The sequence below is a fragment of the Pinus tabuliformis genome, chromosome 9 (genome assembly GCF_031772625.1).
Source record: "Pinus tabuliformis cultivar Carrire ecotype Pingquan chromosome 9, CPIR1, whole genome shotgun sequence".
In the NCBI taxonomy this organism is placed as follows: Eukaryota; Viridiplantae; Streptophyta; class Pinopsida; order Pinales; family Pinaceae; genus Pinus; species Pinus tabuliformis.
In genome coordinates this window covers 1,942,210,628-1,942,235,712 of record NC_142307.1, presented here as the reverse complement: position 1 = coordinate 1,942,235,712, position 25,085 = coordinate 1,942,210,628, and the positions used below count along the sequence as shown (strand labels likewise).

General features: G+C 35.9%; 1 protein-coding gene across 7 annotated transcripts; it reads right to left on the bottom strand.

Annotated features, from left to right (window-relative positions):
• Positions 1–11,003: 11,003 nt before the first annotated feature.
• Positions 11,004–24,815, bottom strand: LOC149156742 (uncharacterized). 7 transcript variants are annotated; one of them, XM_089438512.1, is made up of 4 exons: positions 24,291–24,427; positions 11,675–11,761; positions 11,489–11,581; positions 11,004–11,316 (listed from the first exon to the last, which is right to left on the bottom strand). In XM_089438512.1, the coding sequence occupies exons 1-4, from the start codon at positions 24,405–24,407 to the stop codon at positions 11,119–11,121; spliced, it is 495 nt and encodes a 164-aa protein (XP_089294638.1). In that variant the 5' UTR covers positions 24,408–24,427; the 3' UTR covers positions 11,004–11,118. The 7 variants fall into 7 exon arrangements, with proteins under 7 accessions (XP_089294638.1, XP_089294639.1, XP_089294633.1 ...); XM_089438513.1 differs by lacking the exons at positions 11,004–11,316; positions 11,489–11,581 and adding exons at positions 14,448–14,613; positions 24,582–24,796 and having other exon boundaries at positions 11,674–11,761; positions 24,253–24,491; XM_089438507.1 differs by lacking the exons at positions 11,004–11,316; positions 11,489–11,581 and adding exons at positions 14,448–14,613; positions 24,661–24,815 and having other exon boundaries at positions 11,713–14,051; positions 24,253–24,491.
• Between the last annotated feature and the right edge of the window lie 270 nt (positions 24,816–25,085).

Below are 25,085 nucleotides of genomic sequence, written 5' to 3'. Positions count from 1 at the left end.
CAATAATTTATAATGCCTAAGTACTTAAAATCAAAATTCACCCCTTCATAAAATCATTCATTCCCTTGATAAAGTTTTTCCTAAATAAAAACCTATTTTACTTAGGAAAATTACAACATTTTCCATAAAAACCCTTTTTTTTCACTTTAGCCTAAGTTTTTACACACATCAAAATGTTTTAAACTTAGCGCTTTTCCATTCATTGTGTCATATTAACTACTAATTTATATTATTAAGTAAATCCCCTATAAAAATATACCCGTTCCCGTATTATTATAACTATACAAAATCCCCAAATTTTACATATCCCACCCCTTGGTTAAAATATAACCATAATACATTCCTAATTGGGATTAATTAGTTAATCTGTAACTAATTAAGAACCCCAACCCCTGCCACACTAAAAAAAAATTAATTAACCACCATGGTTAATTAATAACTTTTCCAACCAATCCCATTGCTCCCGATATGATTAAAAAATCTTTAATTACGTTGGGCCCGCCCTCATTAAACTCCCGTCACCTCGCCTCCCCGATAGCCGTCCGATCAAGGTCCCCACATCCAATGGCTATCATGCATATCGCATGGACCTCCGCGACCAAATGTTAGCGCGTGATCATGAAGCGGTTTCACAAACAATACCCTTTCCACGTGTCACTCATCGTATGGTATCGCGAGGATGAGCCCAAATACCGCCTCCCCTCCATGAGCGGTGCGATGAAAACTGCTTACTGCCTCCCGCTACTGAAAAAACATCAAATCAATTTCCTGCTGATGCCATTTGTCCAAATCACGAAACCCACCAAAAACTTTGACTTTGCACAAAAACAAAGTTAATCCATTTTTTGTCCTTATTCTGAAAAACTCATGCATGCAACCAGTACGTAGAAAATGACCAACTCATACCCAAAACCATCAACCACCCTGAAAGTTGCTGCCCAATGCCGCTCCAGTCCATGGTGTGCTTCCAAGTCAACCAGTACACCATTACCATTCACTCCATAATAGGTAATCAAAAGACTGCAGCCTTGGATAAACAGTCTTAATACTAGTCATAAGACATGTTTACTCCAAGATTGTTATCAAATCTATTCAAAAAGAGATGGAAGGTAAAAGGACACAGTAAAGAATATTTAAAGTGTATCAGGATTAAAGAGTATCAGATTGAAGACCAAGTCAAGTAAATCAGCTAGCATGGAGATAAAGAGGAGGGAAGGAAGACAGATGAAAAAACAGAGCGGTAAAAGTAAAAAGTAAACAGTAAACAGTAAAAGTAAACATGAAGACATTAAGGGTTAAACAAATATGAAAACACTTTCACCAGCTGCAATGAAGTTTATCCAAAGTAAAAGTGAAAAATAGTTGAATGGAATTTAAGGTTAAAAGATGAAATCAGAGCAGAAATGGTACATTCTTCAGAAATTTCTTTTTTAAGTCATAGTTTTACAGAAACTATTGTGGCCAATCCAAGAAGTATTTCGAGAAACTGGAGGAGGTTTTTGTTCCTAACAGGCTAATCTAAAAAAAATTATCTCGCATGTTACACAGGTATTACCAAGAGGGAGATAAGTGCATGTCTTCACAACCTATTTTTCAGTTTGTGCAAAGTCTTGTTTTGACATCTTTTTGCAAAGAATATTGTGAAAAACTGGAGATAAATTTTAGGAAACTGAGAGAGGATTATCTCAAACACATTCCTATCTACAAAACCTCTTTCTCTTTTTACATATCTATCACGGATTTAGATATAAAAGTATATCATTGGACCCTAAGTTTGCAAAATTTCTGGGGCAGAATGCACAAAGGAAGGATGCAGTTAGTGACTGGGATGCCTCATCATCAACTAAGAGTTGCTACCAAATTAGACTTTCTCTTCTTTGTCACCATAAATCCATAGAAATAGTTCCAAATAGATTCAATAGTTTTGAATGTCCTTTATTTAAGTTCTATTATTGTAAAGTAGTTTGAGATATTTGTAAACCAATCTTGATATTTTTTTCAAGATATTTCAGTTTATAATTAGTATAAATACTTCTTCATTTGAAGTATTTTTGTGTGGATTCTTAGACATTTCTATAGAATTATTATTTTGGGAAAGAAAAGTTGTTGATCAACTCTTGTATGGCTGGCTGGATGAAGAAATAAAGCAAGGGACTTTTTACAGGATTCATGTGTTAAACATTGAACAAATAAGTATTCTATATCTCATGTGTTATCTTTTTCTGGTTTAATATTTCATTTGTGTTCATGTCTGAATATTAAACGAAAAAGTATATTTTAGAAAGTGATTAATTGCAATCTGTATTTAAAATCATTTTTATTCTAAATTTTTTCCTCTAAACTATCATAGGCAAGGAATTCTTAACTGCTCTTTGCTTCTTAGTTTAATCATTTTAATCATTTAGTAAGAAATCCTTAATTGCTTTTTATTAGTGATCATTCATTTTCTTTCCTTTTGAAACTTGTTGAAGGATTCTTAATTGCCCTTCATCCCTTTCAAATCCATTCCATTCTTTCAAGCTACCATTTGTTCCTTGTTTAACTATCTTGCCCTATGAAGCCCTCCTTTGCTGAATCACCCAAATCCAGTTTAGCCATCTGTAGTTGACTCCATAGCCCAATGGCCTGATCTACTCTATTCTATCCATCTGTTCTTGAGATACACCACCAAACACAATCAAAACCCCCAAGCTTTCATACCTAGCCTAAAACCTTACTAAACAAAGCTAAATAATAAAGACAGAGCCCTCTCTGAGTACATATTGGCTAGATTCTGTACCTAAAATTTGGTTTGTGGTTACCTCGGACCTCCTTTCCTTCTTCCAATTACTTCAAAGGAAAATTTGAGTGATAACATAGTCGCAACTCCACTGGGGAAGAACAAATCCTGAGTTAAAATAAACCTTTGAGAAAGCACTAAATTAAATATTTTATGTATCTTAAAGGAATGATTTAAAGTTATTTACTATTTTTCTTCAGAATTTTTTTACAGGTTTAGATCTGATCTATGATGATGGACAATGATCAGACACACAAAGGTTAAAATCATCCACCTGGCGACTCCACATCAATTTCACAACTAAGACTCCACTGGAGGAATTAACTTGAAAGAACAATACAAAAATATCGGGCTTTTAACTTGGATTGTTATCCAAGACATTATGTTCTTTCTAAATTGATAGATTTTTCCAATGTATATTGTATTTTAGAGAAGGTTTTAGATTAATTTTTAATTATTTTCCTTTGAAAATTGTAAATATATATCATCCTTTTGAAACATATGATGATCACTTTCTAATCAAGAAGCCTCAAACACTCAAGACTCCACTACTAAAATAATCCAGAGTTGTTGAGAACCTATGGTGACCCAATTTTAGCATCGAGTGTTTTCAAGATGAATTTAATAAATCAATGTAGGTATGCTCCTTTGCATAGGTCAAAGATTATAGGTTTTCCAAATCCTTTTCCCAACTTTAATTGTTCAAAAAGTCTTCCATTGCTTAAAGATGAAATAGGAGATGGCGTTGCTTTACATTTATTAAAATTTCATATGCACATTCGAAAGTTTAAATTCAAATTCCATGAAGATTGTCTTATGAAAATATTTATGGTAACTTTAGAAGAAAAAGCTAGATCTTGGTATGAAAATCTACCAGCCTCTAACATATGTTCTTTAAAGCATTTTCATGTTGTATTTCATGACAAATACAAGGAAAGTTATTCATCTCTATTGCTAATCCAAGACTGCTCTGACAATTTTGAAAGTTTTATTCAATATCTTGAAAATTACTATGATGATGATGATCAATTCATGGATCATGAAATATTAGAGGTTTTAGAATCTTTTCAAAAAGTGGAAGCCTTGCCTGAATTATTCCCCTCAGAAAGAAAGAGATGATGTATGTTGTTCAGAGGCCCATGAATTTTCCCCACAGGAAACAATTCTTGCAGCACAACAAACTGATCAGAATAAAGAAAAAATTTAGTTCTCTAAACTTGCTCAAATAGAAAACAGCATTGAAAACCAACAACAGTCTAGAGATCTGGAGGTAGAGGCGATAGAGCTTAAAAGTATTGAACCACAAGACCATCTTCAGCAAGTAGTGGTTTCTTCAGAAATTAAAGACTAGTCAAATTTATTTGATGAAAACCATGTCACAAATTTCCTTTCCTTGCATATAAATGAGATAAGACAACATACCTTGATAGATCATGATCTTCCATCTAAAATTAATGAGAGTTTGCAACTCCCTTGCAAGTTTCTATATGACAAAGATAATGATAAGGATTTTCCTGTTGTATGTGATAAGGATGTTATATTTGATGAAGATCAAGAGTATTCAAAGCACTTGGTTACAATGGATAATAAGCAGGAGAAACAATTGGCCAATCACTTAAATCAAGCAGCAGTTTGGAATGAGGTTTGTTTTCCTGGTACAAATCATCTAGAAGATCTTATATGGTAGGATTACCATTATCCTTTGGTCAATATATTGCAGCCATCAGTACAAGAAGAGATTAAGAATCATGAACAAATTCCTGCTAATTCCAACTACCATAGATCAGAAGATAGATTTATAAAGCATTATGTGGAGAAGAAATCTCCTGATCTAATGTGTGTGTTTGATGACATTACTTCTTTTGATGATTTTCCCAAATGTGATCAGTATGATGATAATTATGTTCTTCAAATCCAAACTAACTTTACAGAGCAATCGGAGGCTAGTTTTGGGAATAAGGAAATCCAGTTTCACCAACTTGAGAATAGTGATCAGCTTGTTCATTTCAGCTATTAAAGTGAGGAAGAAAATGCAAAAAATTTGGAAATAAGTGAAGCTTCTTTGCCTCTTTATTTTGAATCATTTCAGTTTTTAAAGGGAATGTGGTATAAAATCTCTAAAGAAAAGGGTGAGCAGCTTGTAGAAACTATGAAGTTCCAGTCAAACCTATATGTAATAAGTTGCAACAATCCTTCCAAGTTTTTCATGATCCCATAACTGATGAATTTGATAATGAATGCAACCATAATTTTTCTCCATTAACAAACTATGAGAGTCAAAATCAAGATGATAATGGTTTCACCAGCCAGACATTTCAATCAATAGAAGTATCATCACAATGCTCAACTGAAAGTCTGCAGGGTGGTAAAGGTAAAAGTGACATTTTAGTTTCATGGCATGGAGGCTATCCAGAACAATTACATAGTTGTTTGAATTAGTTCAAAAATAGTGTACATATTTTACAAGATCCTTTTGTACAGTTTCTAGAGTCAAAAAGGAAATCAAGAATTTCCTTATCTTCTCAAAGGTTAACAAAGCTATATTTGATTTCAATATCCCAATTTTAACCACCAATAAGCCCAAGCAGCAAAATCCATCAACATATATACTACTTGAGTGGTTGCATTGGTTGTTTAATTTTACCTAACCAGCAGTCAGAAAGATGATTAGAGTAAGTAGGTAGGATTTCAGTTTGATTTAATTCAATTTTTAGTAGATTATGAAATAAATCCTTAAAGATTTGAATCCAATCAAAAGGCTCTAAGATCTTGATGATTTACTAATTTGGTTTGAAGGTTGCAGCACCTTTTAGTTTTAGGTTAGATCTCTAGTGTGCAAGAAAAGGTTAAGAAGATTTTTAATAAAAAGACCAAGGCTGAATATTCCTACCTAAGTGACAAGGTGCTCAAGTGGGATTCAAGAAGGGAGAATAAAGGTTTGGTGTTGATTGGATGGTAATTTTGGAGTTGAAGCCCGAAGAGAAGGCCCTAAGCTCCAGAAGCATTACTGTCATACATATAATAAAGCAGCAAGCAGAAGAAGATTGCAGAGCACAGTCAAAGTCATTCAAAGGCCTCTGATATACTATTCTTGAATTTCCACCAGGGAAAGCCATCCCCAAGTGGAGCCACTGTGATGCCCCTATACCAATAGGTGTCATATATCATGATTGACTTGATGAGCTATGTAATATGTTCGTACCTTTACTTGTTGCAAAGGTTTTCCATGTTTGTAAAAAATGAAAAAATTTAAAAAATGTAAAGAGGCTCTACCCTAAAAGAAAAACCAAAGGGTGAAAATAATAAAAGATGGTTAAAAAAATGAAAGAAAATGAACCCCAACAAAAAGAAATACCAAGAAAGTGTGCAAGTCTAAATGCCACTACTCTTTTACTTTTGTACAATAAAAATTATGTGCAGTTTTGTCACTTATGCCACAATTCATGAATAATATAGTCAAACAGTTTAAACTTGGCTAGTTCATATTTTCAATTTCATGTTGTAGAAATAGAGAATAAAGATCTGGTCAAACAGTGTAATCTTGGCAGATAAGTAGATAGGTAGAGTGAAAAAAGGAGCTCAACAGTTTAATCTGAACCCTTGGCTATAATAAGTGTAGACTTAGATAGGAATTACCATGTAAAAGAAAAGAAAGATTGATAAGGGTTTGCCAGTCTAAGTGCACCCAAATAAAGAAGTAAAAATGCTAAGATAAAGTAGGTAGTAAGTAGGTGATGGTAGAAAACTACATATATAAAAGGTATTATAATGGAAATATTAGAGAGCTCCATGAACATAGATTGGGACAACGTACGATGGATGCTTAAAAAAATAAATTTGTAGAATTCCTAAGGTATGTGCCTTATATCAAGTGCGGGAAAGTGAAGATACAATGCTTTCACAATGGACTACCAAATTCTTATCAAAATCACATTGAGTTTGTGGAGCCAAAAACACTTGATGACACCATCAAGAAGGCTAAATATATCTATGACTAGCCCAAGCACAATATGGAGCCCCAAATAACATGGAAGAAGAGAGATAAATATGGATTTAAGAATAAATAATATAGTTCATCCTATTACAAGCTATCTAGAAAAATAAGATGGAGAGCAGTTGGAAGATAGAGATTGAGAAATTTAATGGTCAGAGTTTTGAGCTGTGGAAAATCAAGACAGAGGATCTGCTAGTGGATAAATATTAGTGGATCGTGGTAGATCTGGGTACTAAACCAATGACAATGTCCGATGAAGACTGGAAGAAGTTGGATTGGAAAGCAAAGAGCACAATATGATTGTGTATCTCTAATTCAATATTGTTAAATGTATCAGGGGAAGCTTTGGAGAAGGATTTATGGGAGAAGTTAGGGAATTTGTACCAATCTAAGTCTTTGGTGAATAAACTATTCCTACGAAAAAAATTGTATAACCTGAGGATGAAGGATGGAGACTTGGTGATAGAGCATCTGAATGCCTTCAACACTGTGGTAAGTCAGTTGTTATTTGTTGATATTAAAATTTCAGTTGAAGATAAGTGCATCAATTTGTTGTGTTCTCTACTGGATTCATGGGATAGTCTGGTTGTTGAAATAGGTAGCAATACAACTACCTTGTAGTTTGATGAAATAGTATCATCCTTTTTGTCAAAGGAGATGAGATGGAAAAATATGGCGTTTTAGAATGGTGATGCCTTGTTTTTATGAGGATGATGCCATAATAGAAACAAAAATAAGTCCTCAAGTGGGAGATCTTCATCTAAAGGGAGATCTAAATCTCCAAGAAAACCTGAAAAGGTGTGATGGAAATTTGGAAAGGAAGGGCACTTCAAAACGGATTATAGATCTAAAGCTCTTAAGAAAGGAAATGGATTTGATGATGCTCCTTCTATAGAGGTGAAAAATACCTCAAATGAAGGTGGGGATGTGTAATTTCCTTTTTCTTCAAGTACACATGTAGATCATGAGGTATGGTTTATTGAATCAGGTGCATCCTTTCACTTCACTCCCCATAGGGAGTGGTTTTGTGAGTATGAGAAATATGATGGTGGTGATGTCTTATTAGGGGGTGATAGGAAGGAAAGAGTTACCAGACACGAAAAAGTCAAGATGAAGTTGCAAGGTGGAAGTATTAGAACACTTCTGAGTGTTCTGCATATTCCTGCATTGGCTAGAAATCTGATTTCTATAAGAAAGATGGATGATGCAGGTGTAAAAACAGTGTTCGAGAAAGATACCTGCAAGATGGTTCGAGGAGTGCTAGTATTGATGTGGGTTGTTCGGATTGGAATTTTGTACAAGCTTCTGGGTAGCACTGTTTTTTATGGGTGCAATAGTTATGCGGTTCTTGAAAGTGGAGCAGAAAACCTTGTGGTCTCTGGAGAAAATGCCATGCTATAGCATCAAAGGCTTCGACATATTGGAGAGAAGGGCCTTCAAATACTTCATGATAATGGTATGGTATAAGGTATGTCTAATTTCTCTTTGGATTTCTATATCTGTGAACATTGTGTATATGGGAAAAAAAATTGGGTGAGTTTCCCATCTAGTGCTAAGAAGGCAAAAGGGATATTAGAGCTTGTGCATAGTGATGTGTTTGGACCTGTGTCGTTTCCATCACTGGGTAAGTATGTGTACTATGTATCATTTATAGATGAATTCTCAAGGAATACATAGATATATTTCCTCAGGAATAAATCTAAAGTCTTTGACAGGTTCAAAGAATTTAAGGCTCTGGTGGAAAACTAGACAAAGAAGAAGATAAAGGTGTTGAGGACAGATAATGGTGGAGAGTTCTGCAAGAAAGAATTTGAAGAGTTCTGTAAGAAGTGTGGTATAGTATGACAAAAGAATAATCCATACAAACCTCTGGAAAATGAATTTACAGAAAGTATGAACAAGACGTTGATGTAAATGGCAAGAAACATGCTTAGTGGTGCCAAGTTAGGACAAGAATTCTGGGCAAAGGTGGTGGAGACTGCATGTTATATGGTCAATAGATCACCTTCATCAGCATTGCATGATAGGTCTCCACAAGAGGTATGGACTGGTAAGAAACCCTCTCTTTCACATTTAAGAGTATTTGGTTTGATGCATATGTACATGTTTCAAAGGATAAAAGAACCAAGTTGGATAGTAAATCTGAAAGGTGCATATTTATTGGGTATAAGGATGGTTTAAAAGGTTATAAGATTTGGAACCCAGAAACAATGAAGGTTTTGTACAACCGAGATGTGGTGTTTAGAGAGGTGAAATATGTTATTAAACATGAATTCCTACCAAAGGAACCTAAGAATATAGAGTTTAAGCTAAAGGAGGAAGAGTCAAACTCTACAACATACACTACAACAAAACCAGCGATTTGCGCCAGATTTAGCGCCAGATTTTAGTGCATTTTTTTTGTAATTGTGATGAGCAACCTGGCGCTAAATCTGGCTCTATTGTACAATTTTTAAAGCGTCCTTTTTTGCACCTGATTTTGCATCCTTTTTCACGCTAGATTTTGCATCATTTTTTACACCAAACTATGCATCATTTTTTGCGTCAAATTTTGAACCAAGATTTGCATCTTATTTTATGACAGGTTTTGCTTCTAGTTTTGTGTCATTTTTTGCATCTATTTTTCATTCTCTTTTGCTTCCTATTTTGTGTCATTCTTTGCTTCCATTTTTGCACCATCATTTGCATCAAGTTTACACTGTATTTTGAATCCAATTTAACGTCTTTTTATGCATCCATTTTGTGTCAGTTTTTGCATCTAGTCTTACGCCAGGTTTTGTATCTAGTCTTACACTAGTTTTTGCTTCTATTTTTGCACCAGCTTTGGTGCCTATCTTTGCACCATGTGTTGAATTTGATTTAGCACCAAATTTTGCATCCATTTTTGTGCCCATTTTTGCATCTTTTTTTGGACCATTTTTTACATCCACATTTATGTTTGATTTGTCTCCATTTTTCCCATCTCATTTTGCACCATATTTTGCGTCATTTGTTTCATCCAATTTTGCATCATTTTTAACACCATCTCTTGCATCTAATGTTACATCATTTTGAGCATCCAAATTTGCATTTATATTTGCATCTTATGTTGAGTCATGTGTTGTGTCCACCTTTGCATCTTATTTTGTGTCTAATGGTACATTCAATTTAGAGCCATTTTTTACGTCTACTTTTGTATTTGTTTTTGCACCAAGTTTTGCATCCAATTTTAAGCTATTTTATGCCCCTTTTTGCACCATTTTTTTGTGTCTACTTGTGTCCAATGTTGCACCATTATTTACACCGACTTTTTCATCCAATTTTGCATTTTTTTGCTGTCTAGTTTTACATCGTTTTCACCATCCAAATTTGCATCTTTTTTTGCCTCATTTTGTGTCCACATTTGCATATAATTTTGTGTCTGAGTTCGAGCCTAAATTTGCATGTGATTAGGAATCATTTTTTACATCCAATATGGCATCCTTGGTTTCACCTTTTTTCAGCCCCATTTTGCATCTTGTTTTATGTCTTTTCTTACATCTTTTTTTTTTTTCCTTTTTTGCACCCAAGTTTGCATCCCAAATTTACACCATTATTTGCATCATCATTTGGCATATTAATTTGTAACGTTTTTTGCTTTTTTTTAACGCTCAACTTTGCATCTTATTTTACATCTAGTTGTTGTCTTTTTTTGCATCTAATTTGGTGCCCATTTATGTGTCCTTGTTTTTGCCCAATTTGATATCCTTTTGTATGCCATGTTTTGTTCCCTTCTTTGTGTCAACTATTGCACAATTTTTCACTTCTAATTTAAAACACTTTGTATGTCAATTGTCTGCATTTTGTATTAATTCCTAGTTTAACATCCAATTTTACTTTCAATTTTGCATCCATGGTTACATCCGCATTTGACTTCTTATATAGAGTATATTTTTCTTTACATATATGACCCCCTTTATAGATTCATAGTGAAATATATGATAGTTTCTAAATATCATTAAAGCAGATATCACAATTCAAAATCATTTGTAAAGAAATTTAAGAGAAATTGACAACATCCATCCAAAAAAATAACAATGTGTTATTAACAACTTTCAAAACATGTATAAAATAGCAACATAATACTAATAAAATCAGTATTATTTTTAATCAAAACAAGTAAAATTCAAATATGATTAACAAATCAAAATATTTCATGAATATCGTTATTCTACGATAAATTAACAACATACATAAATCAAACTCATCGTATGATTACAAAATCAAAATGTCTCATTGATATAGGGTAAATTCACAACACCCATCTAAACATAACAATGTCATTCTACACAATAATTTCTTCATAAAAAACAATGCATGTGCATGCCTAGCTACCACCACCAAGATCATCCTCATGATCATCTTGCCCATCCTCATTACTCTGATCCACATCATCACCAACACCGCAACTATCATCATCATCTCCTCCTTCACCACCATCATCCTCATCCTCATCCTCATCATCTCCTGATATATGTTGAACATAATTTGGATCATCGTCTTGGCAATCATTACCTATAGCATTCTGACAAAAAAAATCAATATTACATGTTAGTATTAATTACATAACACAACGCATGTTTTTGTTATACAATGTTAACCATAAAATGAAGTAAGATATAATATCTAATAGTACTAAAAAATAAAATGAAAATATGGTTTAAAAGTATATTGGAAATCCAACTAAGATTACATACCATGGAGTCCATCCAAACAACAAATTCAACCCATCTCTTTTCCTGCAGCACCTCCTTTTCCAAATGATTTGGAGGTCTTCCATATTTTAGTTCCTATCAATCAGTAAATAGGGAGAAATTAGATAACAATGACTTTCTTCTAGTACAAAATTTATTAAAAAAATATCACATGTTTAATACACTTACAAAGGTTGTTATCAGTGCTTTTAAACCTTTCTGGCCACTACGATGAGTGACTTTTGTCTTGGTTAACCTCGCCTTGGATGCCTTGTCCTTAAACATAAACCAATTCAATTTATTTTCACACAAATACATGTTTAAGATACTTATAAGTATTAATACATTCTAAATAATGTTTAATGAAAAATTCAATACCTGAATGCTCTCATTGCCGACTTTTCTTTGTGTCTTCTAGAAGAGATTCATTCATACTTAAACAATGGGATATATTGTAACTTTTTCTAAGTTATGAATTTTTGGATCGAATACTAGAGTCCAGGCCAAATAAGGTGCTTAAACAGGTTGATATATTATATCCCGGCGTAACCTCATGGATCCTCAACGGAGTATCCAGTTGGGAAGGTTCCTACTTGCTCACCACAATCTGTATATTTTCTCCAACTTCGAAATTTTGGTTCTCTCCAGCTTCCTGGCCATTGTTTCCCTCAATTTTGGCAGGGTCAATGAATCCCTCATGTTTTCTGTTGCTGTCCATATCAAACAATTTTTCTCTAATTGGACCTGCAGCAGTTATGCCATCAACAATAAAAATGCTTTCCTGGCATGCTCCCTTCATGGATTTGACTAAAGATCAGTAGCAAGAGTTACAGGTGGTCCAGGTTCAGGAGTAGATGGGTGGGGTTCAAGAAAGCAGTAAAAGGAGCTAAAGAGGGATCTCCTAGTGTCCAAACAGGACTAACTGCTTAAAGACTGGGATCTGCTAATGACAGATTGCTCACCCGGGGTCTCAGGATCAGCATGAAAATATTGAAACCATATTCCACAGAAGTGAGATCTTGAAACCATCCAGCATTCTCTCCCAAGTTCCCAGCATCTGGGAGATGAAGGTTGGTATTTCAAGTCCTTCACTTTCATACCTCCGATGAGTGGATTATCCAGAACGAGGTTTCGAGAAAGGCAGGCAAAAAAGAAAATCAGAGTGTTTTTTGTATTCGGTAGCATCTGAAGTTCTGGTCTCCAACAAGCTAATCACTCCCACTAGAAAGCCATAATGAAATTTCCATATGTGAAATTTCTATAAAGACTCTGAGCCTTTTGTTTTGAAATCCTGTAATATGTATACCGACTGAATGTAAATGTTTGTTCACTAATAGGAAAACAAGGTTACTATCTATTAACATATTTCTTAATAGTGAAGAATTGCATTGAACTTCTTTGTGCTATACATATGAATTCTCAGATACTATAAAATATCCGCTGAAAACTAGAACACCTCTAGTTATACTTCAGTTTATAGATCAACTACAGCACAGGCAAACAACCTTATGTCAGACAACAACATCAAATAATTCTGTAGCCATTGACTACAAGATTTGACCACTTTTGACTACAAAACTAACCAGGGCCATCTGGGTGACAACAGATAAAAGAAAGCAGAGAAAATTTGTGTTATGTATATGTTATCTCTTATGCATACAATATTATTATGCGCCTATGGAAAGATGGAACCTCTGCATTTCTTTGGATTTAGGCTATATCATTTTCCTTGAATTAACTAGGTGATTTTTTTTTTTTTTTTTCTCATGTAGTAGGTGCTCCAAGGACATAAGGACTCAGTGTATTCTCTTGCATCTTATTGTCTCAATAGGATTCCGAGCTTGGCCACACTTGTGTATTTTTATTTTCAATAAATTGAAATTGGGATTCTCACTCTGAAAAGATATGAGGGAAAAATATAAACAATACTTGCAAATTGATAGATAAGATCGTTGTTTATCATATGGTAGTATTTAATGATAAAAGTCTGTGCTACAAAAAAACACTGCTTTGCATGAACGAAAACAATGGCTACATAAGATTTTCCTAGATGATATCCTTTATCCCATTTGCACAGTCAGGTTTCTGTCAAGGTCTGCACCTGACACTTTCTCTCAGAGCTTAGCAGCACCAATGAGGATACTCTTCATACAGTTAATTAAAGTTTGCATTTGTTTTCTGGAATGCAAATATGTGGGATATACACATGCACAATCCAAAGCTCCATTTCTGACTGTATCAAAAACTGCAAGAGAAGGTCCTACTCCATGAACAGAAGAGCATCCCATATAATCCTCTAAACCTATTGCCCTTTTCAATTCATCCATTTCGTCCACCATGGGACCTTCAAATACAACAATAAGTGAAGTGCGAAGTGAAGATGATGGAGTTAAATAAGGATGTTGAATTGCTTGGCACATAAGGAAGTTGACATCACTCATGTCTGTGAAATGTTTTCGATTCCTCATAGATGTATCAAGTGCATTTGAGCATTGTCTGGCCAGCTCCCAAAAGTCCCCTGTTTCATTGATATGATGGGTATTCATAATAGCAGAATGGTAGAAACCTTCGTGCCCACAAGAAACCAAAATAAGGGTCAAGGGAAGCAATACAAATATTCACACAACTGATCAGAAGAAAATTAATAAAAAAATAAAGGGTATACAAATTGAGATATACTAATACTGTTTGTAGCTGATAGAACCACACACAATTGCTTTCTTACTGAATACAAGTGTATCTGTACAACATATATACCATGAACAACATGACTGCTCACACTAGAAAAACCCAGTTCATAGAGTGCAAGAAATCATGCCATAAATAAATTAAACCTACAGAAACCGATAACTGTAAATAAATACAAAAACATACTGTGAAAACTAGACAAAACTTTGAAGCAGCAGTGGTAATTCAAAATAAAATAAAGCAATGTGCAAATATGGAATTGGCAAAACCTTACCAACACTATGATCAGATAGGCTGCTGCCAACGAGGCTTCTGCAGTCAACCAGAGTTATGACAGAGTAATGCTCCCAGCGATTGCCAAGCTCCTTGAGAACGGAAGTGGCTTTAAGCCCAGCTGCTGTTAAAGCTCCACACATTGTTGTTCTTTCTGTCTTGCAAACCTGTGATGGCAATCCATCAACATCAAAATTGATACTCATGAAATCATAGAACTTATAGTTCATTAATTTATAATGATATAACGTAGAGAACAAAACCTAGTGTGCATTTACTGGCATTAACAATGCACAAATGTAAGACCTCATGGACTATAAACTCTTTGTGGACAATAAACTCTATTAACATGGAAGATAATAGACTTTATGGCCTAGCTATCACTAGGCTATAGACCTTATGGACTTCCTATCCACAGTTACAGAACAATTCCTATCCTCTTCATTGACCTAGATACTAGGAAATAAACCTTATGGACTTCATATCCGCATAACATAATTCCTATCCTCCCCATATGACTTCTCTGACACTACTAAATCAAACAGTACACAGTATTGGATATTGACTTGCAGCAATGCTACAAAACTATCTATAAATCTATCAGTACAGATTATCAACTTACATTCTCAAGCTGAGCTGTCCTCTCTGAGCATAAGCACAGACGAACGATTTGCGAATGGCGAGGAGAATTAGGATCTTCAAATGGCAAATTGGCATGCCTCCTGGACCCCAAAGAATATCCCAATAAGTCAACCCCATGAGCCCAGAAGGGCTTGTTGGCCTGGCCTCTGGGAATTGCATCCTCTATAGCCATAAAATTTAGGTTTTCTTCATGATATCCATTCTTCTCTGTCTGAGAATTGGTTTCATATAAAGATCTATAAAGATCTTAGAAATTTCTATAAATATCTTAGAGGCTAGATCAGTGCGAAAGAGGGAGAGAGCCAACAAGTACCATGGATAGTGAGTAGGTTTCATATCTTTAGTCTCTTTATTACAGGATGGTATAACATTACTAATCAGTGAGGCACATAGACCAGTGTACATGTTTCCACCAAGAAAGCTCATAACACAAAGACTAATCGCCCGGTTGGATTCTTCCCTGCACCTGCTTTGGCTGGATCGAATCCCTATATCGGGAGTAGTGCCAGCGGGGAGGTGGGCCAGCATCTAGCTAGTCCAAATCATCCATCCAGGCACATCAATCTCAATTTTATGTTTGAAGTGACAGGCAGGCCCCTGACTTATAAAGGGTTCATTCATGCGCTCGTTCTCGCTTATTGATCGGATTACCTTATGGATGCTCGACACCTTGATGAGGTCTGACCTAGATCGGATGGGCGGCGAGATGAGGGATGTTTCTGCTCAAGCATTGATTGACTAAGCCAGTTTTTTCCTACAGGATTCCAATCGGGGCCAACAGGATAGATAGATTGGGCTGATTCCATCCATAGGTTCAGATTAGTGCGTCGCCCTACTTACTATTATTAGGCGACCCCTATTCTTATTTGAGCTCTTCCAACCTTTTCACAATGGCAAGCAATTACCGAATCCACAATGGCTGGCAAGAGCGCCCCCAGCTTATTCCTATAGCTATGGCCAGATCTTCCAATCACCTGGGAAAGCCGAACAAAAGAAAGTGAGGGGCCCTACCGCTCCAGGAGCAATCAGCCAGCACACCGGTGCTCCACCTACTGGCCAAATTAGATATAAAAGGAGGACGTTAATACCAGTTCCCCATTCATCCCGGAATTCAGATCTTTTGACCGGGAATAAGAATCTCGCTTGACCAATCTTGCACATAAAGACTCGTTACGTAACGTATCCTCTCTCTTGCGACCGAAAGGAGCTAAGGAACCAGTAACTAAGATGGGTGGGGTTCATGAAAGCAGTAAAAGGAGCTAAAGAGGGATCTCCTAGTGTCCAAACAGGACTAACTGCTTAAAGACTGGGATCTGCTAATGACAGATTGCTCACCCGGGGTCTCAGGATCAGCATGAAAATATTGAAACCATATTCCACAGAAGTGAGATCTTGAAACCATCCAGCATTCTCTCCCAAGTTCCCAGCATCTGGGAGATGAAGGTTGGTATTTCAAGTCCTTCACTTTCATACCTCCGATGAGTGGATTATCCAGAACGAGGTTTCGAGAAAGGCAGGCAAAAAAGAAAATCAGAGTGTTTTCTGTATTCGGTAGCATCTGAAGTTCTGGTCTCCAACAAGCTAATCACTCCCACTAGAAAGCCATAATGAAATTTCCATATGTGATCTGTATGTTTCTACACTCAACATCTGCATTGCACTCCTTATAAACCATCTCCTAAAACCACTGTATCAATGCATACTAAGCTCACCAGAAATCTTTCTAATAATGACCATAGCTCCTGTAGGGATGGTATCGCCATAATGCATGCCACAGCAGTAACACACTAAAGCCTACTAAAAGAGAAAGCTTGGATTGTGGTGTGACTCCCTAGCATATGTGTTATACAATAATCCACCTCTAGCCCTCTAAGTAGCTCTATAATGTATCTCTCCTCGCATCAGTGCCAAAATATGTCGCAGAGAAGCAATGTAGGTTGATGCCATTCATTCAAACCGACTTTGTTGTAGAGGAACGTGTCAGTCAACCTGTGTGTTAATGTTATACATATTGCAGAGGAACAAAGTCTTATACATCGTGAGCCATATGAACTGTGTAGAGCCAAGAGCCATCGGTAATAGAATTGGCAGTAACAACATACCAAGCAGCTCTGCTACTGCTGTTCAATGAAGCTACGAAGATGAGCTGTGTAGAAATTAAATTAAATCTCTGAGATATTTTCTGGAAGAGAATCATCAATACCTGAACAAAATAATGCATCATTACTCTCCATAAGATTTGGCTTATCTAATGGATCACTAAAGTCCAGTACCAAACAAAGAATTCAAGCAAGAAGACATATCAAGGCCTTCTGTAAGCATAGGCATCTTCAATGGAGCACCCATGTTAGAAGGTTCCTGGTTGCTAGCCACTGTGTCTACTTTCACAAGTTGTATATTTTCTCCAACTTTGAATTCTTGTGTCTCTTCAGCTCCATTCTGTACAGATTGTTCTTCCTGGTCATCCTTACTACCATACTTGAAACAAGTCATTCATACTACTGAAATGGAGCAGCCCCGCTGCTAGATAAAGCTCAAACTTGATGAAGATCTTCTTACTGTTATTCAAAACTTTTTGCAGGGTTATGATTTGAAACCCTGCTTCGACTGAAACCCCAAGTGTAGAAGATAGTTTTGATTTTGAAATGCTAATAGTACAGACAGTGGATGTCAACAATATCACTGACTGCCAGAACAATCTGCCCATGCATACACTCTTCCTTGATTATGATATTGAAGATAGGCAAAGGAGGTAATACCAATGAGATAGATCAATGCTTCAGAGAATGAAGATCGGTGGATACTCCTGGACTTGTTATGGAGATTGAAGACACAGTAAAAGTCTGACATTCCTTAGAAGTGAAGTCAGATGATCTTTGGTATCATCGATATTTGTTCCTTTCACTTCTTCATAGGCACCTTACTAGCTAGTGCCAGTGAGAAGTATCAGTGAGTTCTGAGGGAGCAACATATATTTTCTTACTATTCCAACTATATGCCCTAGACTTGAATCTAAACAGTGAATTGTCAACAATGGTGTCTTGTCACTTAAAAAAAAAACTCAACAGTGCCTTGTGTATCTTAAATTCAACAAGTTTATTTATGCTGATCTCTGTAAGATTACAGTCTTCATTAGGAGTTCTTTCCATGGTCATATAAGATGATGCCATTTGATGCTATTGGTTAGATTACATATAAACATCGAATTCTCAACAATGGTGTCTTATCACTTAAAAAATACTCAACGGTGCCTTATGGATCTTAAACTCAACATGTTTATTTATGCTGGTCTCTGTAAGATTACAGTCTTCATTAGGAGTTATTTCCATGGTCATATAGGATGACGCCATTTGATGCTATTGGTTAGATTACATATATATGGAGTATCGATTCCATATTAACTATGCATCAGTGCCAAAATATGTCGCAGAGAAGCAATGTAGATTGATGCCATTCATTCAAACTGACTTTGTTGTATAAGAATGTGCCAGTCGACCTATGTGTTAATGTTATACATAATGCAGAGGAACAAAGTCTTATACATCGTGAGCCATATGAACTGTGTAGAGCCAAGAGCCATCGGTAATAGAATTGGCAGTAACAACATACCAAGCAGCTCTGCTACTGCTGTTCAATGAAGCTACGAAGATGAGCTGTGTAGAAATTAAATCTCAACTAAATTTGGAAGATGAAGATCTTATTCAACTTCTGTATTTAGTTTCATGTGGCAAGATCGAGATTCTTCTAAAGGAACCTAGCACTGCAACAATATCTACAAGTGATAATTTTGAATTCAATCCTCCCTTTTCGCACAAGTTGAAAAATATTAAGATTCCACTTACAGATATGAATGCAAATGAGAGGAATAGAGTGATTGAAAATGTAAAAGAAGACAGACATTTCTGAATAGATTCAACAATAGTTCTCATCATGAAGGCTAGAAAAATCTTACCTCAGCAACAACTATTGAGTGAGTGTGTTGAACAGTTCCAAAGCACATTCAAGCCCGAACTTAAAGCAATAAAATCCAGAATTCAGGACTTGATCTCAAAGGAGTACCTGGAACGTGACAATGAAAACAGTAATTTATTGAGATATATAGCCTAATATCGCTGATTGAGATGCAAGTCGAAAACAAATCTGTAATGCAACATATGGTTAATTTTGTTTTATTTTAGAGAAATAAAACATATCACAGATTGGATTTTCCATGTGAGTTCGACTGACTAACATAGAAATACTCTGTTTTGCAATAGAGGATGAAGAAGTTTTCCAGGTCAGCTAATCAGTCACCCAGTTCTACCTTAAAGAGGAGGGACTTAGATAATGCACGGTTTTTGTGCCACAACTCATCAGAGGAGAGAACACTGCTCGACTCATGCTACTGTTCCTTAAATTTTGTTTTATGTTTCAGACAGGGAGTTCCATCCCTTCGTCTACAAGGAAATAACATAAAGTGGCGATGGATCGATATAGAAGTTAAAATTATTTGGATCTAAAGGAGTGGTGGTTTTATCCACTACTCCAGCTAGTGCCTAAAAAATATAAAATTTGGGTTTGGTGGTTGTGAATTCCATTGTCACTGAAGGTAGGTATAGCCTAATTTTGGTGTCCACCAGAAACCTATCAATTACTTTGGCTATACCCTCTTTACCCTTCCTTTCATTACACCAATCTTACAAATAGCATGCACTTTCAGAACCTAGTCAAAGAGCCCCCAACTCCAATGGTTTTTCAGACTGGTTATGATTTGAAACCCTGCTTCGTCTGAAACCCCAAGTGTAGAAGATAGTTTTGATTTTGAAATGCTAATAGTATTGACAGTGGATGTCAACAATATCACTGACTGCCAGAACAATCTGCCCATGCATATGCTCTTCCTTGATTATGATATTGAAGATAGGCAAAGGAAATTATACCAATGAGATAGATCAATGCTTCAGAGAATGAAGATCGGTGGATACTCCTGGACTTATTATGGAGATTGAAGACACAACAAAAGTCTGACATTCCTTAGAAGTGAAGTCAGATGATCTTTGGTATCATAGAGATTTGTTCCTTTCACTTCTTGATAGTCACCTTACTAGCTAGTGCCAGTGAGAAGTATTAGTGAGTTCTGAGGGAGCAACATATCTTTTCTTACTATGCCAACTATATGCCCTAGACTTGAATCTAAACAGCGAATTGTCAACAATGGTGTCTTGTAACTTAAAAAAAAAACTCAACAGTGCCTTGTGGATCTTAAATTCAACAAGTTTATTTATGCTGGTCTCTGTAAGATTACAGTCTTCATTAGGGGTTCTTTCCATGGTCATATAAGATGATGCCATTTGATGCTATTGGTTAGATTACATATAAACATCGAATTCTCAACAATGGTGTCTTGTCACTTAAAAAATACTCAACGGTGCCTTATGTATCTTAAACTCAACATGTTTATTTATGCTGGTCTCTGTAAGATTACAGTCTTCATTAGGAGTTATTTCCATGGTCATATAAGATGATGCCATTTTGACGCTATTGGTTAGATTACATATATATGGAGTATCGATTCCATATTAACTATGCATCAATGCCAAAATATGTCGCAGAGAAGCAATGCAGATTGATGCCATTCAGTCAAACTGACTTTGTTGTAGAGGAACGTGTCAGTCGACCTGTGTGTTAATGTTATACATAATGCAGAGGAACAAAGTCTTATACATCGTGAGCCATATGAACTGTGTAGAGCCAAGAGCCATCGGTAATAGATTTGGCAGTAACAACATACCAAGCAGCTCTGCTATTGCTGTTCAATGAAGCTACGAAGCTGAGCTGTGTAGAAATTAAATCTCAACTAAATTTGGAAGATGAAGATCTTATTATGAGGCCGAATTGACTGGGTTTGGCTGAGCTCATTTGGAGGAGATTTTTGTTGGTTTGACTAGCATTAACTTTCTGGTTACAACATCTTGTTAACTTTTGTTTGGCTGGACTGTTTTGACAGTGATTGGGCAAGTAATTTTGTATGATGTACTCTCTCTCTCTCTCTCTCTGTGCTGAACTTTTGAAGAATAATAAGAAGATTTGATCAAAGGGTTTTCCCCACATTGGGGTTTTTCTCTAGCATTCGCCAAATATTGTGCCCTCTTGTCTTGACTTGTCTTATTCTTATTGTTTATGTTCTATCTGCAAATACTCTCAATATTTATGTGATTGCTAATCTGGAAATTTATATTGGGCTAATAAGGAAAATTGACGTAAATTGCTCTAAAGCATAAGAACATACCATTGTTATCTAAAATTAACAATCATTCTATAATTAGCATGATTAAAATGTAGAAAAATGTTATGGAGTGTCCAAGTAGTGTAGAACAGAGAAGCAAGAAAAAATACCACAAGACAACCATAGGGTTGATAGAACCATGTTTAGGCACATTAGATATTGCTTGGTGACAGAGTCTTACACCTTTGAAAGGAATATTTGTTTCCTTACATTTCTATTGAACAAATACAAACCTGAATATGTTCTAAGGACTATCATGGAGGGAGTCGAGATGACCCACAGGACCCATAGCTGAATACACAAGGGGATTTCAATGCTGGAAATCTAGTTTATAGCATAGTAGCAAGATTTGGTCATATTGCTCTTTATTATATGGAAATTCGGCAACAGTACAAAATTCAGTATGTTTTCACTGCAATGCAGATACAGAACAGTTCACTTACCTTATAATGTCTTTGATACCCATCAACATATAAGCCCCAAAAAAACAGAGCAAAAACCTCAAAAAAATAAAAATAACAGTAAGAAAACACTTAAAAATAAACTACATTGCAAAATTTTCAAAGAATAAATTGCTTTTTCTGGTTTTAGTGTGTTCTGAGGATGAAATTCTTCTAAAATATGGAACAAAACGCTTATTTTCATACTGAGAAATATAGATTTCCATATTGGAACCATGCTGCATTTCTTTATTAGGTATTTTCCATACTGAGTTGTATTTGAATACATATTCGGATTCAAATTTTGCTACTATGGTTTATAGCCATTCCTAGTTACACGTATGCTGAAATCAGGGAGGTCAAGGTAATCAGATAAATTGTCACAACAATTATGAACAAGAGGCAACCTTCCTTGAAATTCTTGAACCTCCAGTAATCAGAAAAATTGTCACAACAATTATGAACAAGAGGCAACCTTCCTTAAAATTCTTGAACCCCCTACCCTTGCCTGGATTTGCTCACGGCGCCAATCAGTCCTCATGTACATGTACATCAAAATATTTATTATATAATTAACTATAAATTTGTTAACATTAAAAGGACAAATAGATCCTCTGTTCATGTAGAGATGCTCACTGACGACCATGTTGACAATGGCGATGAGAGGGAGAAACTGCCGTGATATCCAATCTTCAATATGCATATTTTAGATAATAAAGACTGACCTACTAAGTTAACCAAGTAGCCGTTATACAAAGTACACATAAATGAAGCTCAAAGCTAAGAGATTTTTTTTCTCACTTTCTTTGCTTCCCACACAAACTATTACTCGATTTCGAAATTTCTTATTAGATTCCAAAATTTAATGAAATTATCTGGCTGGGAGCATTGTTGCAGTGCATGGCTTTTATCCACTATCTCCACTACAAATTTTGAAATGACAACAAAAAATCCATTAAGACCAGAATCTCCCCACAACAGTGAAAGCAGAGTTCATTATTCAAGAACAAAGTAAAGCGAACCAAATACTCTAAGAGCAGGACATGCATGAGTCCTCCAGACCCAGATCCACTAGATTGATTGCATCATTTTTTCAGCTGGATGAAGCATCGATGACCCGGTAGATGCACCAGTCATGAGCAAAAATAACAGACGATCAGTGATTCAGAAGCACCCTTACCAAGCACAGTTGAGATCATCCAGATAATCCACAAGGCCATCTAGGTATGCTATCTTACAAAAGCTATAATTCTCAGCTTATATCTTGTAGACACTAGACAGACACCCATCACCAGGGTTCTCCCTTCCACACGTAACCCGTCAAACTTTGCAGTCCGATGAGCTTCAATAAAGTTTTCCAGGATAGAATCCATCCTGGTTTATGGCCCTGCATACCTCTCCTTTGACGCTTAGATAAATTAGGACTTATTTATTTTCTAGGCTTCTGCTATTAGTCTCGTCTTCATTGTATCAGGTTTATCTGTTATTATAACCCTTGAAAATCTGATAAGGAAATCCAAGAGATGCTTCTCCATATTTGTGAATGGCATTCTTCGTAAAACTGTTGACATAGACTAGTGCACCTAAATCTGGGGGATTTAAACTGGTTACCTACTAACACGTAACCAGAACCAGCCAGATGCTCGTCTTCATTGTATCAGGTTTATCTGTTATTATAACCCTTGAAAATCTGATAAGGAAATCCAAGAGATGCTTCTCCATATTTGTGAATGGCATTCTTCGTAAAACTGTTGACATAGACTAGTGCACCTAAATCTGGGGGATTTAAACTGGTTACCTACTAACACGTAACCAGAACCAGCCAGATGCTCAACAACATTGGCTACAAACAATTGAGATAATCACCCCTTTGTTATTTTATCATTCGTCATTCTGTTAAATCTGAAATCTTATTTGTAGTCTCTCCTTTTCAGCGAATACCTTTAAGCACCCCAGCATCAATATATAGTTTTAGTCCCATTAACCTAATGTCCTTTCATCATTTGTGGACATTTATATAATTTATTTCTTTATTCCAAAATTCTTCTTAAAATTATTATTTCCATTTCTTTATGAACCTTCTGCTATCGAGCAATTGGTGTTATTTTGAGCAAAATAATTTGTAAACGAAGTTTCTTGGTTAGTGAAAAGCCCGCCAAAAGTACCTCTACGCCAAGTAGATCCCTGGAAAGTGTCTATCTCTCAATGTTAGTGACATCTCAACGCATTCACCCATTCGGGAGCTTTCGTAGGCAGTCAGCGTCGTATGTAGAGCATCTAGCTCGGCGGGCCTCACCGTTTGTGAGGAAGAGTAAGCAGATCGCAGAGTATTTGCTTATTTCACTCCTTTCGGAAAACCTATAAATTTTTTAAAGTAATTGCTACTTACGAATCATAAGTTTTTTAAAAAAAATTCTACTTAGTTTCAGATTTTTAGATTTTTAAGGGGTTTTACCGACCCAGAAATAGAGATTCAATAAATGGAAGAGAAGCTTACTGATGGTGACATCGCCGTCGGGGCTCTGGAGCATCTTGTCCATTCCCTTGGGGCCGAGTGAGGTGCGGAGGATTCTCGCAACGGACCTGGCGGCCGCAATGTTGGCCTTCTGAGCATCTAAGCCTCTGATTCGGGTCTTCTGCTCCTGCTCCTTTATTATGATAAATGGCCTCCCGTACTCATCAAATGCCAGCGCCATCCCTGCAAACAGTAACAGATTGCAGCACAGAGATTAAAACCTAAACATACAAGAGTGGCTGCTAAAAACACACTGGATTTTGAACCAGAAACCTGAAATGCGTGTACTCCTCTCTGTGTGGAAGACTGAATGTGCGGGTGGAAATCCATTGAAGTTAAAAATGGAACATACCTTGGCGCCGTCAATGGATTGAAGAACCGATCGTGGGGTTCGAGTGTCTGCTACTGGTGAACCCTAATTCGCAAATCTCTGCAATCTCGTTTTCGCTCCCGCCCTGCGAAAAGCGAACAGATCCTCCTTCTTGTTCTAGAACGTAAACGAAGTTTGGGTTGGGAGGGGTTTTGTAAAGAAAAGTAAAGCTTTACCTTTTTCAAAAATGCTAATTTCATAGTGAAAAACAGTAAATACATTTTTTTATTTTCACATCACTAGTTAAGTAGCTATATAATGTTTTTGGTTCTTGGTTAGGTTGGAAAATATTTATAATAATATAATTTTATGGTTGTTGTTTAAGTTTATTAGGTGTTATTAAAACAATAAATACATTTTTTTTATTTTCACATCACTAAAGAAGTAACTATATAATGTTTTTGGTT

Excerpts from the sequence above, each read along its gene's own strand:
- LOC149156742 (XM_089438507.1), bottom strand. The coding sequence starts at position 24,489 with ATGGCGCTGGCATTTGATGAGTACGGGAGGCCATTTATCATAATAAAG. Across the intron at positions 14,614-24,252 it reads TATTGAATCTCTATTTCTGG|GTTTGCAAGACAGAAAGAAC; the intron begins GTCGGTAAAACC and ends TTGCCATCACAG. Across the intron at positions 14,052-14,447 it reads CCTATCTGATCATAGTGTTG|GTTTCTACCATTCTGCTATT; the intron begins GTAAGGTTTTGC and ends GTGGGCACGAAG.